Raw genomic sequence first — 19,482 nt, forward strand, 5'->3', positions numbered from 1 at the left:
GAGACCTGCATCCGAATCCCTCCGAGTGGACTGTTTGGGTGAAGGGCAAGGCTTGTATGTGGACTGTGCGGTGAGGGCATCAGGTGCTGTGTTGGTGGACACGGGGTCAACCATCACCATCATCCATCTGAGTGTCCTCCCCAACTTGGGTGACAGTGACAGTGGTCAGCTGGCTACAGTCACCAGCGACTGTGTGATTATGAGAGGGAAGTGGAACTTCAGGTGTCAGCCGACGGCGAGGTAGACCTCTGCCACAGACTGCGGTGGAGGTCAAGTCCATGGGTATATTTAAGGTGGAAGTTGATAGTTTCCTTATCGGTCAGGGTATCAAATGATATGGTGAGAAGGCAGGTGTACAGGGTTGAATGGGATCCGGGATCAGCTAAGATGGAATGGCGGAGCAGACTTGATGGGCTGAATGGCCTAATACTGCTCCTATGTCTAATATTCTTACAGTCTAAGCCAAAAGCTGCAGGTAGAGAGGGAAAATACATAACTGGACTTTAAAATCAGGAATGAGAAGAAGATACTTGGCACTTGGGTCAAGTAAATTTCTTTGAAGTATACAAAGTGAGTTAACCTTTTGTTTAAAAAATATTCTGGAGATTCAACGAAAAATCAAATGTTGGCTTGAAGCCTGACTTAATTTATTCTCTACTTCAGCCATAAATACATTAAGATTATTTAACTACTTATTCATATAAGGAATTCTTTGAGGAAATAACAGGCAGAATAGACAAAGGCGAGTCAGTGGATGTTGTTTGCTTGGATTTATGGAAGGCCTTTGACAAGGTGTCGCACATGAGGCTACCAAGGTCAGAGCCCGTGGTATTACATTTGTATTACAGGAAATATACTAGCATGGACAGGAGATCGGTTGACTAGCAGAAGGCAAAGAGTAGGAATAAACGTGTGCTTTTCTGTTTGGCTGCTGGTGACTAGTAATGTTCTGCAGCGGTCAGTGTTAGGTGCACCACTTTTCATGTTGTATGTAAATGATCTTGATGATGCAATAAATGGCTTTGTGGACAGAAAGAATAAAAAATGTTGACTATTTTCTAAATGTGGAGAAAATTCCTAAATTGGGAGTGCATAGGGACTTGGGAGTCCTGATGTAGGATTCCCTAAAATTAACTTACAGGTTTTTTATTTTTTTATTTTTCTTTATTTTTTAAAACTTTTTTTATTGTTTTCAAATAGTTACAGAATAAATGTGTATGAAAAAAAATGTGTTACCCAGCCCCCCTCCCCTTAACCCCTCCCCCCTAACATCCCTATTAAAAAAATAAGAAAGAAAGAAAAAAAAAGGAATGCCTGGATATTGGAAGATCCCCACATGCTCCATGGAGTTCGTAATAACTTTAGTATATATATTTATTTCTTTCCCCAAGTAACCAATTATTTCATCTTCGGAGCACCTATATATTTAATCCTGTCTTTTGTAAATAAGGGTGCCAAATTTTCAAAAATATTTCATATTTATCTCTTAAATTATAAGTAATTTTTTCAAGTGGAATACAGCCATAAATTTCATTCTTCCAACGATCTATACTTAGATATGTATCCGATTTCCAAGTCACTGCAATAGCTTTTTTGGCTACTGCCAATGCAATTTTTATAAATTCTTTCTGATATTTATTCAATTTGGATATCGGTTTTATCCCTTCAATATCACCTAGTAAAAGTAATATTGGGTTGTGTGGAAGTTGTATTCCAATAATTTGTTCCAGTAAAACTCTTAAATTTGTCCAAAAAGGTTGAATTTTAGAACAAGACCAAGTAGAATGTAAAAAAGTACCAATTTCTTGGTTACATCGGAAACACTGATCAGATAAATTTGGGTTTAATTTATTTATTTTTTGTGGTGTAATATATAGTTGATGTAAAAAATTGTATTGCACTAATCTTAATCGAACGTTTATTGTATTTGTCATACTCTCAAGACATAGTCTTGACCAGTTTTTTTCTTCAATTTTGATATTCAAATCACTTTCCCATTTTTGTCTTGACTTATGGACTCCTTGTTTAATTGCCTGTTTTTGAATCAAATTATACATACAAGAGATACATTTTTTAATCCTTTTTGAATTAAAGTTTCTATTTCATTGGGTTTCGGTAATAACATTGTTTGACCTAACTTTTCTCTTAAATAAGCCATTAGTTGAAAGTAACAAAAAAGAGTGTTGTTTGATACTTTATATTTATTCTTTAATTGATCGAATGACATTAATATACCTCCTTCAAAACAATCTCCTATATATCTAATCCCTTTTTGAAACCAATTATATAAAAGTTGATTATCCATTGTAAAAGGAATAAGTCTATTTTGAATTAAAGATCTCTTTGCTAATAAGGATTTCTTTGTCTCATCGTCAACATTTATCTTATTCCATAAATCAATCAAATGTTTTAATATAGGAGATTCTTTCTTTTCCCGTATCCATTTAGATTCCCATTTATATATAAAGTCTTCTGGTATGTTTTCTCCTATTTTATCTAGTTCTATTCTGATCCATGCCGGTTTATCTTTCTCAAAAAAAGATGCAATAAATCTAAGTTGATTTGCTTTATAATAATTCTTAAAATTTGGAAGTTGTAACCCTCCTAGCTCAAATTTCCATGTCAATTTTTCCAACGATATTCTTGACATCTTACCTTTCCAAAGAAACTTCCTCACATATTTATTCAGCTCTTGAAAAAACTTCTGGGGTAATTGTATTGGTAGTGATTGAAATAAGTATTGTAATCTAGGGAATATATTCATTTTTATGGTATTTACTCTACTGATGTTATTGGTAATACCATCCATTTATCAAGATCTTCTTGAATTTTTTTCAATAGTGGTAAGTAATTTAATTTGTATATGTTCTTTATATCATTATCAACTCTTATACCTAAATATTTTATACCATTTGCCGGCCATCTAAATTGGGTTATTAATCGACATTGATTATAGTCTCCTTTAGTAAGAGGTAAAATTTCACTTTTATCCCAATTTATTTTATAACCTGATATTTTCCCATATTCTTCTAATCTATAGGATAATTTACGCAACGATTGCAATGGGTTTGTTAGGTAAAGCAGAACATCATCAGCAAATAAGTTAATCTTGTATTCTTCCTGGTTAACTCTAAAACCCTTAATATCTGGGTCCATTCTAATCAATTCAGCTAATGGCTCTATCGCCAACACAAATAAAGCAGGTGATAATGGACAACCTTGCCTAGTTGACCTTGTTAACTGAAATGGTGTTGAAATTTGACCATTTGTCACTACTTTAGCTTTGGGATTAGTATTTAAGGTTTTAATCCATTTTATAAAAGATACTCCTAATCCATATTTTTCCAATACCTTAAATAAAAAATCCCACTCCAATCTATCAAATGCTTTTTCTGCATCTAAAGCAACTGCCACGCTCATTTCCTCCCTCTTCTGTGCTAAATGAATTATACTAAATAAGCGAGTTACATTATCTGCTGATTGTCTATTTTTAATAAATCCTGTTTGATCCATATGTACTAATTTTGGTAAGATTTAGATAATCTATTAGATAAGATTTTTGCTATTATTTTATAATCAGTATTTAATAAAGAAATCGGTCTATATGATGATGGCTTTAAAGGATCTCTATCTTTTTTTGGCAATACTATTAAAATAGCTGTTGAAAAAGATTCTGGAAGTTTATGCGTTCTTTCCGCTTGGTGAACTTACAGGTTGAGTCAGTGGAAGGTAAATGGAATGTCAACATCTATTTCAAGAGGGCTAGTATATAAAAGCAAGGAAGAAATGCTGAGGCTTTATAAGGCATTGGTCAGACCACATTTGGAGTATTATGAGCAGTTGTAGGCCCCATATTTAAGGATGTACAGACATTGAAAAGAGGGTTCAGAGGAGATTCATGTAAATGATCTTGGGAATGAAAGGTTGAGGTATAAAGGTAGCATTTGATGGCCCTGGGTCTGTACTCACTGGAGTTTAGAAGAATGAGGGGAGAAACCTACTAAATATTGAGAGACCATGTAGAGGATCTTTCCAATGGTGGGGGTGTCCAGAACCAGAGGATGTAGCCTCAGAATAGAAGGATGCCCCTTTAAAATAGAGATGAGGAGGAGTTTCTTTAGCCAGATGGTGGTTAAGTTATGTACCGTAGATTCCGGACTACAGAGCGCACCTGATTTTTAGCCGCTGGCACTAATTTTAGAAATAAAATCATTTTTTTAAATGTAAAGGCCGCACCGGATTTTAGGCCGCACCGGATTTTCGGCCGCAGGTGTCCCACGTTGTAATATGAGATATTTACACAGAAAGATATTACACGTGAGGATTTTTTTAACTTTTAATTAAATCCATATGGTAACAAAAACAAATACATATTGCAAATGCTTTTTTTCGAACCGTGCCCGTACGCGGCTACTTTTAAATATACGTTGCGTATACTTCTTTACTGAACAACATTCCAATATCTCCTAACGACTGGTAAAAAATATATATACTGCAGCCTACCAGGAAAAGTTATTGATACCTTTAACTTAAAAGCAGAGTTCGCTCGGATCCAAAGCCGCTCGCGTAATGCCGCTCCCCCCCCTCCTTTCCGTTTCATCGCAAACGGCATTTAAAAGCAGATTTCGCTCAGATCCAAAGCCGCTCCGCCGCTCGACCCCCTCCTTTCCGTTTCATCGCAAACGGCATTTTCCCACAAGACGCCGCGAAACCGGGTGTGTCGTCATAGCATCCCGCGATGTAGTACAGAAAACAAATATAGTTTAAACTAAGAGGGTAGGTAGCACAATGCTTCGAGTGTTTTCCATGTTGATGAGGGTGAGTACAAATGACTGATTTACAATAATTTAATTGTGAAAGTGCGCTTGATTTATCGTACAATTTCATTGGACCTCTGTGAACTACTCATCAATTTTATTGGTCTACTGTTACGAGGCAAAATGTTTACGAGGCGGCATGAAAAAAACCTTGCATTAGCCGCATCGGATTATTGGCCGCAAAGTTCAAAGCTGTTCAAAATGTGGGAAAAAAGTAGCGGCTTAAAATCCGGAATCTACGGTAATTCATTGCCATGGATGACTGGGGAGGTCAGGTTATTGATATATTAAAAGTGGAGTTCTTGATTAGTAAGAGCATCAAAGGTTATGGAGAGTGGGGATGAGGGGGAAAATATCAAATGGTGGAGCAGATCCAATGGGCTGAATGGCCTAATTCTGCTTCTATGACCCATGGTCATAAAGAATGGTGGATACAAGCCCTCCCCATATTCAAAGCCCTGCCCATCACTGAGTGCATCTACACAGAGTACTGCTCCAAGAAAGCAGCATCCGTCATCAAAGACTTTCATTATCCAGGCCGTGCTCTTTCCTCATTACTACCATCCGACAGGAGGTACGGGACCCTGGCTAGGCAGCTATCCAAAAAAATTGAGCCTGTTCATTTGCTTAATGTTATTATTGCAAAACCTACTTCAGAGGTAGTTTTCCTTTCTGTGAAAAGACCAAGAGCATAAAATATGCTTTCATGTTCTCTCAGAGATTGGATTGACGAATCAGTGTACCTTTCTGCTTTACGACTACTAATTTGAACAGTAAGGCCACAGGTAGGAGATGTCAGGGGTAAGTTTTTTATGCAGCGAGTGGTGAGTAAGTGGAATGGGCTGCTGGCAATGGTGGTGGAGATGGATATGAAAGGGTCTTTTAAGAGACTTTTAAGATAGGTACATGGAGCTTAGAAAAATAAAGGGCTATGGGAAAGCCGAGTAATTTCTGACAAAGGGACATGTTCAGCACAACTTACAACTTTATTGCGCTGTAGGTTTTCTGTGTTTCTTTGTATTATTCAGAAATTTGGAGTACAGTTGTTAATTATATTCCATTAGAGAGTGACCAACGATTGGTTATCTGTGGTCAGAAAAAAGTAGCCAGAGAGGCAAAGCCAACAAGTAAGTGTTCAGCACGGACTAGAAGGGCCGAGATGGCCTGTTTCCGTGCTGTAATTGTTATATGGTTATATAACAATGTTGAGTTGAAGAAGAAGCAATCAGATAACTTTAGAGTGAATGGGGAATAGCAGTGGTTAAAACACAAGCTGGATGATATATATCTGGATTGGACATGAGAAAATGAAAAAGATCAAAGGAAAAAGTTCACAGATTTATGAATAGTAGTTACAGAAAAAACAGAACACAAATACATTTTGCAAAGTCACTGCAGCTGAGTTAAAAATAATGCTTGTTTCTAAAATAAACCTGTTTAATGCAGTGAACCTTCAGTTGAAACCATGAACCAGTTAAGTGTTGGCAATTAACCCAGAAAAGGAACAGGACTAGGCCAGTTGGTCTCCAGAAACTACTCAGCCATTCAACTAGATTGTCCCTGATTCTCTGAACCAGCGCTCTTCTTGTCATCTCCAATCCCCATATCCCTTGATCCCCCAATATATGGAAATTTTCAATGCAACAACTGAGCTTCTCCAGCTCCCTAGAGTGGAGAATTCCAAAGATTCATCACCTGCTAAAGGAAAAAATCCTAGGTGACCTAGCCCTTTATTTTTGAGACTGTGTTCCTACCCCAGTTCTTGACACCCTAGCCAGGGGAAACATATGCGTGCATCGACTCAGAATTTATTTATTGATACAATGTGGTAACAGGCTTTTCCAGCCCTATGAGTCCACACTGCTCCGTGACACCAGTAGGACCAGTGTTACTTGCAAATTTGTATATCTTTGGAATTTGGAAGAAAACTCATGTAGTCACAGGGAGAATGTACAGGCAGTGGCAGAATTGAACATATTTTCTATGTTTCAGAAGGTTGCATCTTACTCAGAATCAGGTTTTTCTTTTATTATGAAATTTATGGTTTTGTGGTAGCAATACAGTGCAAGACATCAAAAATCACTAGAAATTACAACAAGAAATACATAAAGAATAAGTGGTGCAGTAAGAGAGCAAAATAGTGAGGTAATGTTCATGGATCGTTCAGAAATCTGATGGTGGACGGGTAGAAGCTATTCCTAAATGCGGAATGTGGGTCTTGGGGCTCCTATACCTCTTGAGAACTTGCACAGACTTTAATGCCAGTGTGGTATTACTACAAACATTCATGCTCATTGTCCTCTGTCCAAAGGTCCTCCCAGAGCTTTCTAGGACACAATCATTTCCTACCATGCATATGTCCTGCTGATGTAGAAAAGCTTCATGAATTCAGGAGTGAAATAGTTCACTGCAGAATATGCTGCTCTGACCTATTTTTGCAGTGGCATTATGAATGCAACTGTTCTAGTTATGTTCTGATAAAGATTACCCCATGCAATGTGTGGCCAGCTAATGATAATGTCTTTCATGTCAATAGGAGATGAATAAGATGGTGTTCAATCAGTGCTTTTATGGGTCAAATATATCAATACTATTCAGGTGTTTCAGTCTGAAGACCTAGGCTATTTCATTGCCTACTGTCCAATTCTCATTGAGGGTGGCTGAGCACAAGGCACTGCCCTGAGGAACTCCTGCAGTCTAAAATTAGTGTAGGATTTCAGAGAAGCCATTCTTACTGACAAATGGGATCTCAAACGTTATTCTTGGTTGACATTCAGAAAGGAGACTTTCTCCATGAACTTACTGATGTATCTATGCCTGGGTACAACAGTTGCATCAAAACCTTCAAGTTCAAGTTTATTGTCATTCAACTGTACATATATACAACCAAATGAAACAACACCCACAGTATATGTATCACGCACAATGCATAAACCAAAATATTACCACAAATAAGTTAATCAAATATAATTAAAAATGGGTGCTAAGTGCACAGCACAGAAAAATAGTAAAGAGCTTGCTGTCCTAGTGATGTGATCTCAGTGGTTGCAGAGTATTCATTAGTCTCTCAGCCTGAGGGAAGAAGCTGTTACCTAGTCTGGCAGTCTGATGCTTCTGTACCTCCTTCCAGACAGTAGTGGGTCAAAGAGATTGTGCGATGGGTTGTAGGGATACCGAACTATTTTAGGAATGCATTCAAAAAATCTCCTTTGCAATCCAAATACCGTAGATTCCGGATTTTAAGCCGCTACTTTTTTCCCACATTTTGAACAGCTTTGAACTTTGCGGCCAATAATCCGAAGCGGCTAATGCATGATTTTTTTCATGCCGCCTCGTAAACATTTTGCCTCATAACAGTAGACCAATAAAATTGATGAGTAGTTCACAGAGGTCCAATGAAATTGTACGATAAATCAAGCGCACTTTCACAATTAAATTATTGTAAATCAGTCATTTGTACTCACCCTCATCAACATGGAAAACACTCGAAGCATTGTGCTGCCTACTTAGTTTAAACTATATTTGTTTTCTGTACTACATCGCGGGATGCTATGACATCACACCCGGTTTCGCGGTGTCTTGTGGGAAAAATGCCGGTTTGCGATAAACGGAAAGGAGGGGGGGAGCGTATTACGCGAGCGGCTTTGGATCTGAGCGAAATCTGCTTTTAAGTTAAAGGTGATCAATAACTTTTCCTGGTAGGCTGCAATATATATATTTTTTTACCAGTCGTTAGGAGATATTGGAATGTTGTTCAGTAAAGAAGTATACGCAACGTATATTTAAAAGTAGCCACGTACGGGCACGGTTCGAAAAAAAGCATTTGCAATATGTATTTGTTTTTGTTACCATATGGATTTAATTAAAAGTTAAAAAAATCCTCACGTGTAATATCTTTCTGTGTAAATATCTCATATTACAACGTGGGACACCTGCGGCTGAAAATCTGGTGCGGCCTAAAATCTGGTGTGGCCTAAAATCCGATGTGGCCTTTACAATTAAAAAATTGATTTTATTTCTAAAATTAGAGCCAGTGGCTTTTAATCAGGTGCGCTCTGTAGTCCGGAATCTACGGTAATAACCAAGTATATCCCTTATGTGTTTTTGTAAAGAAGCCATTAAAGACGGAGAATGATATATCTTTTAAGAATTAGTTTTCTTTAATAAGTCCACATGGGCACGAGCCTCCCCATTATCCAGGACACCTTCAAAAGGCAATGCCTCAAAATGGGCCCCCATCACCCAGAGCATGCCCTCGTCTCATTGCTACCATCAAGGAGAGGGTTCAGGACCCTGAAGTCCATTTCAAGAACAGCTTCTTCCCTTCTGCCATCAGTTTTCTGAATGGATATTGAACTCATGAACACTTGCTCTGTATTTTTTCCTCTCTTATGCACTATTTATTTAATTTAATTTTCTTTTTTTAAAATATGCTTATTGTAGTTTATTGCTTTTATTATGTGTTGCAACGTACTGCTGCTGCAAAATAACAAATTTCATGACATTAAATTTAATTCTGATGAGTTGTGTACTTTCCGAGTGAATTTGTGAGCAAGGTCTTTTGGAAAATGAGGTTTAGCATGGTTGATGACTGGTTTCGTTGGACCAGAATAACACTGAGATGAGTATAATTATCAGTGGCAACTGCTGTTTCTCTATTGCTGCTTATATTCCACATGGGAGAAGGAGATTACCCTGATTTATTTTGTAAATCCTTTAAGTGGCAGTTAATCTCGTGATATTAATTGAGGGATCTTTTTTAAAAATGGAATTAAGCAGTTGATGTGAGTTTTCAAATGTCTTAAATCACACAGTTATTTGCTTAATCTAAAATAAGAAACAGTGTGAAAATATATTACACTTGCCTTCTGTGAGTGTTGTAAAGAGTAGACTTTCATTAATAGATTGACTCTCGCCATCTAAAGTGCTTCACAGTTTTTTACAGAATGTAATTCTGTGGTCAGGGGTCTGACTAGTCTCTGGTAACCGTGTAGTTTGCAACCAATCAGAAAGCAAAGTGGAATCTTCCGCAACTGCCAGCATGCCTTCAATTACACTTATGAAGTCATCCATCCCATGTTTGCATGTCTTTGCTCGTTATTTTTAATAAGGTTTTGCTTTCAACTGAAGATCATCATGACTGTTTATGTAATGTCTACAGTTCCAGGTGGTCAATCCTGTGTTGTATTTCTAATTGCCATTTTAGGTCATTAGAAGCAGTTTTAAGCCAGCTGTCAGTCTGCCTGAAATACAATGACAAGCTATTAACAAAGGGCAAGAAGGATGTGAATATCAATTCTCAACTGTTTTAAAAATAAACTTAGTCACAGTTAGGCTTCACACGAGGTTTTACTTGGAGTTGATTTTTTCCCCTTTGCTTTCCTTAGATTTGCCAAAATCTCTCTCAAACTTGAAGGCAGAATACAGGGTCAATAGAATGGTCCTTAACAGTGTGAAGGAACAGAGGGATCTTGGGGTTTGATATCTATCATCATCACCATTATGTGCTGTGTCTTAAGATCTATAGTTCCAGCTTAATAACAAGCATTTTTAGAGGTACACAACATAGAACAGTACAGGCCCTTTGGCCCATGATGTTGTGCTGACATTCTAGCCTACTTCAAGATCAATCTAACCGTTCCCTCCCACGTAGCCCTCTATTTTTTATTTCATCCATCTGTTTGTCTAATAGGGTGATTGAGAAGGCATATGCCATATTGCCTTCATTAGTCTGAGGATTGAGTTCAAGAGCTCTAAGTACCATTAAATGCTGGTCGGACTGCACGGCGTATTCTGTTCAATTCTGGTCGCCTCATTATAGGAAGGATGTGGATGTTAGAGAGGGTGCACTGGAGATATACCAGGATGCTGTCTGGATTAGAGGGCATGTCTTGTGAGGAGAGGTTGAGTGAGCGAGGTCTATTCTCTGTGTACTGAAGGAGGATGAGAGGTGACTCGATAGATGTGAACCAGATTAGAAGAACTATTGATTGAATGGACAGCCAGAGACTTTTTCCTGGGGTGGAAATGGCTAATACAAAAGGACATAACTTTAAGGTAGGAAAGTATAGAGGAGATGTCAGAGGTAGTTTTTTTTTTACACAGGGCGTGGTAGGTGTGTGGAAGGTGCTGCCAGGAGTAGTGCTAAAGGCACACACAATATCTTCTCAAGATCTGCTTATGTTTCCCATGCCTCATTCAAAACAACTTTCAGAGGACCTTAGAAGAATTGTAGAGATGCATCAAGCTGGAGAAGGCTACAAAAGCATTTTTAAAGACCTGAGTATTCCTCAGTCCACAGTAAGAGAAATTGTCCACAAATGGAGGAAGCCCAGTACTGTTGCTACTCTCCAAAGGGTGGACAGCCTGCAAAGATCACACCAAGAGCACAACGTGCAATGCTGAAGGAGGTGAAAAAGAACCCGATGGTTAAAGCAAAAGATCTGCAGAAATCTCTAGAACTTGATAAAGTCTCTGTTCATGTGTCCACTGTAAGAAAAACACTGAACAAGAATGGTGTTCGTGGAAGGACACCACAGAAGAAACTAGTGCTCTCCAAAAATAACAATGCTGCAAGTTGCAAAAGACCACCTGGATGTTCCACACACTTCTGGAACAATGTTCTGTAGACAGATGAACCAAAAGCTGAACTTATTGGCAGAAAAACACTAAAATCTGAGCCCAACTGTGAAAAATGGTGGAAGGAACATTATCGTTTGGGGCTGCTTTGCTGCCTCAAGGTCTTGACAGCTTGCAATCGTTGAGGAAACAATAAAATCAATGTAACAAGGCGTTTTACAGGAGAATGTCATGATAGTGTTCCATTATCTGAAGTTTAATAGAAGTTAGATGATGCAACAAGACAATAATCCAAAACACAATAGTTGTATAAAAAGAAGAAAATTCATGTTTGGAATGGCCAAGTCAGAGTCCAGACTTGAACCCAACTGAGATGCTGTGGCATGACCTGAAGAGGGCTGTTAATGCAGGTATCCTAGAAATATTGATGAACTGAAACAGTTTTGTATGGAGGAATGGTTTAAAATTCCTCCTCACCATTGTGCAAGTCTGATCAGTGGCTACAGGAAACGTTTGGTGGAGATTATTGCTGCTGAAGGAAGTTCCACCTGTTATTAAATACAAGGGTTCACATACTTTGTCCAGCTTGGACCATGAATGATTATACAATGTGTTCAATAAAGACATGAAAAGTACAATTATTTGTCTAGGCAGATTGTGTTAGTCTGTTATTGTGACTTAGATGAAGATCAGGCCACATCTTATGAGTAATTAGTGCAGAAAACTAGGTAATTGCATAGGGTTCACAAACTTTGTCTTGCATCTGTATGTACTTTGATAATAAATTTTACTTGAACTTTGTAATTGTGAACCTAGTTTCCAATTCAGAAAACTGGGAATAGGGATTTATTTATGTACCACACAACTTCAGTAAAAATGTTATATGTTTAATCATTTAAGTAAAGATTAAATTGTCTTTGCATGATGTTCATGTATTCTTCGTTGTGCATTGTGATGTTATATTTTCTATGGTTTTACATGAGACATAGTGGTATTTTGCTTGGAATTCCACAGTTATCATGGTAGCATTTTAACACATCCATTAGTGCAATAATGTAATCACTGGGGTATCTATCATCTCATCACTATCTTGGCTGAACACCAAGTTCCAAGGATGTTCTTTAGGGGTAGATTTTAATATTAATTTGGTATCTAGACTGACAGGTGATTGCATCCCATTTAAAAACAACAACACACACAAAATGCTGGTGGAACACAGCAGGCCAGGCAGCATCTATAGGGAGAAGCGCTGTCGACGTTTCGGGCCGAGACCCTTCGTCGGGGCTAACGGGAAAGAAAGATAGTATGAGATTTGAAAGTAGTGGAGGGAGGGGGAAATGCAAAATGATAGGAGAAGACCGGAGGGGGTGGGATGAAGCTAAGAGCTGGAAAGGTGATTGGCGAAAGTGATACAAAGCTGGAGAAGGGAAAGGATCATGGGACGGGAGGCCTCAGGAGAAAGGAAGGGTGGGGGGGGAAACACCAGAGGGAGATGGAGAACAGGCAAACAACTAAATATGTTAGGGATGGAGTAAGAAGGGGAGGAGGGGCATTAACGGAAGTTAGAGAAGTCAATGTTCATGCCATCAGGTTGGAGGCTACCCAGCCAGTATATAAGGTGTTGTTCCTCCAACCTGAGTTTGGATTCATTTTGACAATAGAGGAGGCCATGGATAGACATATCAGAATGGGAATGGGACATGGAATTAAAATGTGTGGCCACTGGGAGATCCTGCTTTTTCTGGCGGACCGAGTGTAGGTGTTCAGTGAAACGGTCTCCCAGTCTGCGTCGGGTCTCACCAATATATTGTTACGTTCCCCAGTAACCGGGTGACTTACAAGCAAAGATAGAGAGGTCCGCTGGGAGTCAGCGGGAGACGCTCATGGAGTGAGTACTGTTTCAGATCCGCTCCATAACCTTTACTTTTTTTAACCTTTGATCACCCTTATTCAAAAGTATTCCAAAGACTTAATGCTCATATCATTTTTGTACAAGAAACTCATGTGAGGAAGGAGGACAAATATCGCTTTTTTAGGTCTTGGCAGGGTCAACAGTATCATTCGAATTCGAATGCCAAAGTTAAGGGAGTTTCAATTTTTATTGACTCCTCTATTGCATTTGTTCAACATGATATCCTTTCGGATCCGAATGGTAGATTTTTGTTAATTACGGGTTTACTCGGTAATAAAAAGGTTGCTATGGTTAATGTTTATGCCCCAAATGTGGATTGTCCTGATTTCTTTAAGTCCTTATTTACTTCTTTACCTAATTTAAATGAATATAAGTTAATAATGGGTGGTGACTTTAATTGTTGTCTAATTCCTTTGATGGACAAATCTACACCTATTCAGACTCTACCCAATAAGTCGGCCACTTGTATTAACTCCTTTTTGACTGATAATGGAGTTTTTGATATTTGGAGATTTCGTCATCCTAATGACAAAGAGTTCTCTTTTTTCTCACATGTTTATCACTCCTATTCGAGAATTGATTATTTTTTTATTGACTCTTGTTTTATTCCATCGGTAATTGGTTGTAATTATGATATTATAGCTATTTCCAACCATGCTCCATTAAAACTTTCTATTAATTTTACGGATACAGCTTTAAGTGCTAGACAATGGCGATTTGACTCTACCTTATTGCAAGAGCCAGACTTTATTAAATTTATGAAGGAACAGATCGATTTCTTCTTTTCAACTAATTCCACGGAGGATATCTCTTGCGGAATACTTTGGGACACTTTTAAAGCGTATATACGTGGACAGATTATCTCTTATTCTGCTGGTCTGGGAAAACGCATTAAGAAGGAAACTCTTTTATTGGTTGATAAAATTAAAGAGATTGACAAGAAATATTCGACTACTCCTAGCAAGGAGCTTTACAAACAAAGGGTTGAACTTCAAATGGAACATAGTTTATTACTCACATCTCCGATTGAAAATCAATTAATGAAAACCAGATCTGATTTTTATATACATAGTGATAAATTGGGAAAACTGTTAGCTAGTCAGCTGAAGAATGTTTCAGTTAAACGTCAAATCACTATGGTTCGAAAGCAGAACGGGGATTTGACAGTTAACCATGATGTGATAAATAAGTCTTTTCAAGACTTTTATACCTCCCTGTATCAATCTGAATTCCCTCAGGATCATAATACCATGTGTGATTTTCTCGGGAAATTGAATTTTCCAAAACTATCATCTGATGATCTTTCAGTAATAGATACTCCGTTTACGGATGCGGAAATTAAAGGGGTCATTTCCTCAATGAATTCTGGGAAAGCACCAGGTCCAGACGGGTACACAGTAGAATTTTTTAAATGTTTTTCTGCTACTCTATCTCCTTGGCTATGCAAGGTTTTTGAAGAAGCAATTAGATTGGGGAATTTGCCTCAATCTTTTTATAGAGCTTCCATTTCCTTAATACTGAAGAAAGATAAAGACCCTACTGATTGTGCATCTTATAGACCAATATCTTTATTGAATGTGGATTCTAAGATTTTTTCCAAGTTACTGGCTTCCAGGCTGGAGAAGGTACTACCCCAAATTATTTCGGAAGACCAAACCGGTTTTATTAAAAATCGCTATTCTTTTTTCAATGTTAGGAGATTATTGAATATTGTTTATACTCCTTCACACAATACTTCAGAATGTGTTATTTCATTAGATGCGGAGAAAGCATTTGATAGAGTTGAATGGCCTTACTTATTTTATGTGCTGGAGAAGTTTAATTTCAGTCCGACCTTTATTTCTTGGATTAAACTGATATATCAAACTCCAGTAGCCTCGGTGTTTACTAATAATCAAAGATCTCCATTTTTTCGTTTATTTCGGGGCACTAGACAAGGTTGTCCTCTTAGTCCATTACTATTTAACATCGCTTTAGAACCTTTGGCAATTGCCATCAGAGAATCACAGGATATTTTGGGTATTAATCGTGGAACAGATATTCATAAGGTATCTTTATACGCAGATGATTTATTATTATTCATCTCTAACCCTGAGAAATCTATTCCAGCAGTCTTATCATTGTTGGCTCAATTTAGTGAGTTTTCTGGGTATAAGTTAAATCTTAATAAGAGTGAATTGTTTCCTTTGAATAGACAGGTCCCAAACTATGGTATTTTACCGTTTAAATTAGTTAAAGACTCTTTTACTTACTTAGGGATTAAAATTACAAAAAACCATAAAGCATTGTTTAGGTTTAATTTTCTACCCTTAATTGATCAGATTAAAGGCTTGTTTACTAAGTGGTCACCATTATCTTTGTCTCTGATAGGTAGGATTAATGCTATTAAGATGGTTATTTTACCTAAATTTTTATATATTTTTCAAGCGGTACCAATTTTTATTCCGAAATCCTTTTTTACTAATGTTGATTCAAAAATTTCCTCATATATATGGCAGAATAAAAATCCCAGGTTAGGTAAAATATACTTACAGAAGACAAGGAAGGATGGTGGGTTGGCATTACCCAATTTCAGATTTTACTATTGGGCAGTTAATATTAGATATTTGATATGTTGGTTGAAAGAATGGGATGGTCCTTTTGGCCCTCATTGGGTGAGTTTGGAAACTAAATCGGTATCTGCTTATGCTCTGGGTTCTATTTTAGGGACATCTCTCCCTTTTGCTCTTTCTAAATTGCCGAATCGAATCGACAACCCGATAGTTAAATATACCTTACGTATATGGTTTCAATTTCGGAAATTTTTCGGGTTGACTCAATTCGTGTTAAATAGTCCTATAGTATCTAATTGTTTTTTCCACCCCTCAATTATAGATCAAGCTTTTTTGGCTTGGAAAACTAAGGGATTATCAAGATTTTCTGATTTATTTTTGGACAACTGTTTTATGTCTTTTGAGCAATTAGCAAATAAATATAATTTGCCTAGATTTCATTTTTTTAGATACTTACAGGTTAGGCATTTTTTAAGTACGGTACTTACTTCATTCCCAAATTTTGTGTCTTCAGATATTTTGGAGAGTTTGTTTGAATTAAACCCTTTTCAAAAAGGGCTTATATCAAAACTTTATAATATAATTATGAAGATACGTTCAGTGCCCTTTGATAAGACCAAAAATGATTGGGAAAGAGAGCTTAATCTTATTATTCCTATTGAGAATTGGGATAGAATTCTTCAATTAGTTAATACATCATCTATATGTGCCAAACATTCATTAATACAATTTAAGGTTGTGCATAGGGCCCATATGTCCAAGGATAAATTAGCTCATTTTTATTCTCATATAAACCCTATTTGTGATAGATGTCAATCCGAAATCGCGTCTTTAACTCATATGTTTTGGTCATGTCCGATTTTGGAAAAATATTGGAAAGATATTTTTGATATTATTTCGGCGGTACTGAACATTGATTTACAACCCCATCCTATTACCGCAATTTTTGGTTTACCGATGATGGGCTCACTTCACTTATCTCCTTCCGCCTGTCGAATGATTGCTTTTCTCACTTTGATGGCTAGAAGATCTATTTTGTTGAATTGGAAGGAAATTAATCCTCCCATGGTATTTCATTGGCTTTCTCAAACTATGTTATGTCTAAATTTAGAAAAAATTAGAAGTGATGTATTTGATACTTCTATTAAATTTGAAAAGATATGGAGACCATTTATTCAATATTTTCATATGATGTAATGGCCCTGTGCCAGGCTTATTGGTTTTTTCAGCTTTAATCGTATGTATGTTGAGAGGATCGGAGTTGACGACATTGATGTTTATGTATGCTTGTGAGATATTATGAACAGCCCTTTTTTTTTCTTCTCTTTTTTTTTTTAGTTTTTTTTAGTTTTTTCTTCCTTTTTTGTTTTTTTTCTTAGATATTAGATTAGTAGATTAGTTAACTTTCATATATAGATTTATATATTTTTTTTCTCTTTTTTTTATATTATATATTATGGAATATCTAGACTTACCTTGTTCATATATATACTATATGGTTTATGTTTTGGGAAAGCTTACTTATACTGTATTCATTGTTTATGTATTCCTTCATGTGTAATGGGAGTTTATATGTTTGTAATCCATTATTAATATTTTAATTGTATTTTGTTCATAATATTTTTAATACTAATAAAAAGATTAAAAGAGAGAGAGGTCCGCTGAAGCCTGATGATACTATTTTCAAACGTTTTATTTATAAAGGGGCACAAACGTATGGTTAATACAAAACATTCAGATCATATACATCGTCAAAACTCAATCTAAAGCACAGGTATAGTAATAATCAATCAAAAATAAGCTCTATCGTTGTCTAGGGGATACTGAGTCCAATGGAATATAAGAGTCACTCAAAGTCTGCAGGCTTCCCCGTTTCGGGAACCGCTGGCATTTCACGTGTTGGAGAGAGACAGAAGGAACACTTGCCCGTCGTCCTTGCGAAGCAAATCCCTGTTGTTAGTTAAAGCGGTTTTTCCTTTTGGTTGCAGCCACAGACTCCCGATCCGGAATCTAACGCATGTGGCTTCCTTCAGAATGGCTTCCCGCTCCGACGGGAAGCGCTATCGTGTCTTCTTCGTGTGTCTCCTTGGTGGCGTCTGAGGCCCCGCCTCGGCAACCCACCTTTTATCTGGACTGGCAGGGTTGTAGATGTCAATCAGGGTGGGGGTGAGGCAATCTTTCCCCCATCACCCATCTCACATTGCCCTGAGGGTTTGCACGTAGTCCAGTTCCTTATTCCACAAAGGTGTCTCCCAAGACAATGGCTATGTCCAAGGCTTTTGTCTGGCTGAGCGGCCAGCCCACATTCCAAACCGTAAGGCTCTCTCTCTCTCTCTTGCGATTCTCACAAAGGAGGGGGCTGGGGTTATAACAATATAAAAGGCCACACCGGGAGCACCGGATGCAGTATACCACACCAGCCGACTCACAGGTGAAGTGTCGCCTCATCTGGAAGGACTGTCTGAGGCCCTGAATGGTGGTGAGGGAGGACGTGTAAGGGCAGGTGTAGCACTTGATCCGTTTACAAGGATAAGTGCCAGGAGGGAGATCGGTGGGAAGGGATGGGGGGACGAGTGGACAAGGGAGTCGCATAGGGAGCGATCCCTGCAAAAAGCAGAAAGTGGGGGGAGAGAAAAATGTGCTTGGTAGTGGGATCCCGTTGGAGGTGGCGGAAGTTACGGAGAATTATACATTGGACCTGGAGGCTAGTGGGGTGGTAGGTAAGGACAAGGGGAACCCTATCCCGAATGGGGTGGCGGGTGGAAACAAATCCTATTTCCAATCCCAATCTTAAAATAACAAACAGTTCTTAAATTAATTTTAATGAAATACAGCGATAGTTGTTTTAGAAGGCACAGTGTATACTCTGCAGAACTGGCTTGATACCTTGAACACTTTTTTGTGCCTGACATTCATAGGTTATTGTCATGCATTCTACAAAATATTGTTGACACTGATTATGCTTCAGATTTTGTGATGTTTTTGCAATGTAGTGAACATATTCCCAATGATTGATCAGATTTTAAAATTTATTTTTGCTGTTAGGCCATTGTTAACTTGAGAAAACAACTTCTGTGAACTAGATGAATTTGTCTAAACCACTTATTCCTTTTGTCTGTAGATAGGGTCCTGAATGATTTGCAAAGTTGTGTCATGTCTACAGTGGAGCAAGTTTTAGAGTACATGCAGAGGAGGTTGACAAGTGAATTACAAACAGTAAGTTTGACTAATTTGTTTAACCTATTCATTTCAAACATGACTGTGGTCTGAATAACTCTGTTAATAAACTTAGTGGGTATTTTATTAGGTGTACCTCTATAACTGCTCATTATTGCAAACCAATCATGTGACAGCAACTCAATGCATAGAAGCATTTAAGCAGGAGGTTCAGTTCTTGTTCAGACCAAACTTCAGAATGAGGAAAAATGTGATCTAAATTACTTTGACCTTGGAATGATTCATGGTGCCAGATGGGGTTGTTTGAGTATCTCAGAAGCTGTTCAACTCCTGGGATTTTCATACACAACAGTCTCTAGAGTTTAGAGCAGGGGTTCCCAAACTGTTTTAACGCCATGGATCGATACCATTCAGCAAGAGATATGTGGATCCCAGGTTGGGAATG

At 37.7% G+C, this 19,482-nt stretch overlaps 1 protein-coding gene across 6 annotated transcripts in view; it reads left to right on the forward strand.

Moving 5' to 3' along the window:
* The window catches only part of LOC140730748 (probable methyltransferase TARBP1), a 384,497-nt gene that overhangs the window by 87,462 nt on the left and 277,553 nt on the right, over nucleotides 1-19,482 (forward strand). For all 6 annotated transcript variants that reach the window (XR_012099667.1, XR_012099666.1, XR_012099668.1 and 3 more), the window contains exon 13: nucleotides 18,982-19,076. Coding sequence is in view for 3 of the 6 variants with exons in the window: in XM_073051594.1 (XP_072907695.1) it covers nucleotides 18,982-19,076 (95 nt within the window). In the remaining 3 variants the exon portion in view is untranslated. The remainder of the gene's footprint in view (nucleotides 1-18,981; nucleotides 19,077-19,482) is intronic.

Source organism: Hemitrygon akajei, chromosome 7, assembly GCF_048418815.1.
Source record: "Hemitrygon akajei chromosome 7, sHemAka1.3, whole genome shotgun sequence".
NCBI lineage: Eukaryota > Metazoa > Chordata > Chondrichthyes > Myliobatiformes > Dasyatidae > Hemitrygon > Hemitrygon akajei.